General features: G+C 33.8%; 1 protein-coding gene across 1 annotated transcript in view; it reads right to left on the bottom strand.

Annotated features, from left to right (window-relative positions):
* Window positions 1-849: 849 nt before the first annotated feature.
* The window catches only part of LOC106473298 (B-cell receptor CD22-like), a 48,780-nt gene continuing 45,258 nt past the window's right edge, over window positions 850-4,371 (bottom strand). Inside the window, exon 12 of the mRNA XM_022402732.1 lies at window positions 850-1,009. Within this exon, the coding sequence (XP_022258440.1) occupies window positions 987-1,009 (23 nt within the window). The 3' untranslated portion in view covers window positions 850-986. The remainder of the gene's footprint in view (window positions 1,010-4,371) is intronic.

Consider the following 4,371-nt stretch of genomic DNA (forward strand, 5'->3'; position numbering starts at 1 on the left):
ATGTGATTAGCCAATGAGACGTTTCGTAATGGCCCCAGAGCGTTTGTTTTTATGAAGATGCTAATAATTCGATGTAAGGTGTTTGACATTGTGAAGGTTTGTTTGAATTCGAGCCACAGGGTAAGTGAGTCACAAGAACCACAAACCGTCTTATTATTAATTAGCTACTTAATCGGATCGTTAAGCATTAGAATAGATAAAGAAATGTTGCTATGTTTAAAATTTCCTCAATGTTTAATACTACATAGGTGTAATACGTAAGTATACGTTTTTCAACAATTTCATGCTTGTGACATACAATTTCATTGAATGATTACCAGTTTAGTTCATTTTCAAAATGAGTCTCTTATAAGCTGTTAAGACCTTCACTCAACATGTTTCTCATTTAAAAAAATTGAATCTGTTAAATCATTAGGAAGCAAAGAATATGTTCTTAAATTTCAGCTATGAGCTAATAATTCACTTCTGAATGGGAATAGAGTTGATATGCAGTACAAGTATACCCACAATAATAATGATCCATCTAGAAAATGATTCTCAATTTTATAAAGAATAACTTGATCATATTGACAGCTACCGCTTGGATGTTGTTGAAAGTTCATTTTTTCAATAGCAAAGGAAAATTAAACACGGCAAAGATCCCATTTCTCTTAGATAAAAGGTTTATAAAGAGTCTTAAACCACAGTTTCTCTGGACAGAGCAACCAGAAATCACAAGAAGAAAGTAGGACAAACGTCATCTTTCACCGAAGGTTTTATGCACCATTACACAGGACAGCATCCACAGCATTAGGGCCTGTTATTGTTAGTCCGAAGTTTGTCAAACACCTACTTGCTTGGCAGAGGACTTCCTTTTTGTCTTTGGAGGAAGGGGTGGCTCTTTGGGTTCCTTGCCGATCCCTTTTGGGGGCAGTGGAGGCTTCATCCGTGGATCCGGAATCTTACCCAGTTTTACATCATCATACATATCAGCATATAGCATGTCATCACTTATGTCTGGTCTGAAAGGCTAGAAAATTAAAGTAAAACAAAGAAAACATATTAAAACGAACTTCACAAGTTAAATTCAATAACAAATCAAAACAAATTGTTCTTTACGAGGCTTGAACTAATAGAAAAATACAAGAAACCTGTAAAACTAACTTCAGAAGTTAAAATTCATGACAAATCAAAACAAATAATTATTTGAGGGGCTTGGAATAATAGAGCCAAACAAGAAAAATGCAAAACGAATGTCACAGGTTATAATGCATGACAAATAAAAAAAACAGTCCTTTAAGATACTTTGAATAATAGAACAAAATAAAAAGAAACGTAAAACAACGTCACACGTTAAAATCCATGGCAAATCCAAACAAGTAGTTATCTAAGGTGCTTGGAATAATAGAGCAAGACAAAAAAAACTTAAAACAACGACACAAGTTAAAATACATGGCAAATCAAAATATACTCACGTGAGTTTTAACAGGTTACATATTACTCTAACATTCTAGACTCGCGTGAGTAATATGGAACCTGCTAAAACTTACGTGAGTCTAGAATGTTAGAGTAATTGGAACCTGTTAAAACTCACATAAGTCTAGAATGTTAGAGTAATATGGAACTTGTTAAAACACATGTGAGTCTGGAATTTTAGAGTAATGTGGAACCCGTTAAAAATCACATAAGACTGGAATATTAGAGTAATGTGGAACCTGTTAAAACTTACATAAGACTGGAATGTTATAGTAATTGTTTAAAACTCTCGTAAGATCAACATTTCACCCAACAGAAAAGTTTGTCATGAATACTTTATTTTAACAAACATCAGAATCTAAAATTATTCATCAAGTATGCAGGCAGCGTAAGTTACTTTGTTTTGTTTTTATTGGAATTAAAAGAATTGTGATAAGACAACATTGGATGTGGTATCCTGAAAAGGTCAAACACAATTATTCTTACAAAGTTTCTAATGTAAGAATATATGTAATAATTATTACGTTAAGAAGATTTCCCTTTCGAAATGACAACCTGCCATATTGCTTGCAAAAAGCTAGCTGTCGTTGGCTGACAAATGTTAAGAAGTTAGCTAACGTTTTCTTAGAAATGTTATGTTGAAAAGTTTGTTAACATTGGCTTACAAATGTTGTGTTAAGAAGTTAGGTAATGTTGGTTTGGTTTGTTTGGAATTTCGCGCAAAGCGACTACAATAGGGCTATCTTCGCTAACCGTCCCTAATTTAGTAAAAGACTAGAGGGAAGACAGCTAGTCATCACCACCCACTGCCAACTCTTGGGCTACTCTTTTACCAACGAATAGTAGGATTGACCGTCACATTATAACGCCCCCACGGCTGAAAGGGCGAGCATGTTTGGTGGGACGGGAATTTGAACCCACAGCCCGCAGATTGTGAGTCAAGCGCCCTAACCACCTGGTCATATCAGGCCCAGCTAACATTGGCTGATAAATGTTATGTTAATGTTAAATAATTTATAACAACTTCCCTTCAGAACAAGCTACCTACTTAGAATAAAAAAAAAAGAAAACCGATGTTCAATATAGTTAACTAAATATATTTTCTTACTCACCTACTTAACAAAAAAATAATGTAGAATGCATTGTTTAATCAGGTGGGCATAGTCGCTGTTAACAGTGTTTTCTGTCATTTCACAAGGTTAAGCCAGCTCGAGATTTTGGTTAGTTCTAAATCCATATGTTAAGCTAACAATGCAAAATAATTTCTATAATAAAATATTAATAATAAACAAGTTACATATCTTAAAACTAGATTATATGGAGTATTCCACCTAATACTGTTAATGAAAGTAATATTAAAGTAAGAATACCGTATACCTTACTTTCGGAACATACAAACTGTAGCTCTTATCTACAAGTGTGATCATAGAATCAATGTTCGTTGAAGAACACAATTATAAAAATGTATAATTTAAAGTAAGGAAGAATATGCTATAATATGTCAAACAATCTACATCTGCCTTAACCAATGCCGATAAGGGTCTTTCGTCTAATACCGAGGCTCATCAGGCCGGCTGAGATACGACAGACATAGTAGTGATCATTATTACACCATAAGAGTTGTTGTTTATGAAGCCCGGCATAGCCAAGTGGGTTGGACGCTCGACTCGCTATCTGTGGGACGCGGGTTCGCCATCCCACCAAACGTGGGGGCGTTATAATGTGACAATTCGTTGGTAAAAGATGGGTGGTGATGACTAGCTGCCTTCCCTCTAGTCTTACACTGTTAAATTAGGGGATGGTTGGCGTCAGGAAGGGTCCTGCCAACACCGAAAATAGCGACCTCGTATATATACGGGAAAAAGCTACGGAAGCAGAAGAATAACAGTTGTTGTTCATATATAGCACCTAGATCACTACTACCAGGCCTCATCAGGCAAGTAGGGATACGACATTATAAACAGAAGGTAACATAATCCTTCATAACAACCTTTTGTGACAAATGAAAACTATTAAACGGCTCAAACAGTGAATTTAGAGAAGCCTAACATCTGAGATAAACTGCTACGACACAAGTTACTGTTTAGCTGTAGAATTAAGTAGCAGGGCTTTACCAATACTACAACTAACAACTAAAGTTTATGATGATACAGAATAATAAATAAGAAATTAATGAAACACGTTAATAGTAAAAAAAAAGATAGCTATGAAATGAGTACTCTAACTGAAATATAGCTATGTTAAATATAATAAAAATAAATACAATATATTAAACATACCATGGTATATGTCTAACACATCTAATCCAACGTTAACTAATCTCTGTCACTTAGCAAAACACATACAGCAGGTAACATGAAGTAATAAATAAAGTTAAATCTTAAAGTTAATAAATAAAGTTCTGTAAAAAAAAACATGCTATAGGATTCGAGAAAATTACATAGAAAGGGAAGTTACTGGAATGGTAGATATGATAATTAAAGTAATTAGTAATAAGTATTTTTTAGACCGTATATGGAACTGATATACAGGAGGTAAAACTAATACTATTGATCAATACATCATAACGGCTCAGTAGTACCTTCAACAATATATATAAAATTAAAAATGTATACGTGAAAGGTTTGGAAAGGTCGTAGTGTTCTTTAAAGCATTTAAACCCATAATTTGTAGCAGGATTAATGTTGAAGTTCCCGCAAAATTGAATAAACTGAGTATTCAAATTGGCATATGAGAAACCTCGTTTACAAAAAAATGTGAGTGAGTTTACGAGCTTTGTCTAAGAAGTCTTGTAATGTGGAATAGATGCTGTGGTATCTAATAAACTTTGAGTAGTAAACATTGTAACATAAATTATTTGGAATAACTGTATTTGGAAATGGAAAATTTATAACTTCAAAGTTGAAAATTTCCTTT

This window comes from Limulus polyphemus, unplaced genomic scaffold (genome assembly GCF_000517525.1).
Source record: "Limulus polyphemus unplaced genomic scaffold, Limulus_polyphemus-2.1.2 Scaffold128, whole genome shotgun sequence".
Taxonomy (NCBI): Eukaryota; Metazoa; Arthropoda; class Merostomata; order Xiphosura; family Limulidae; genus Limulus; species Limulus polyphemus.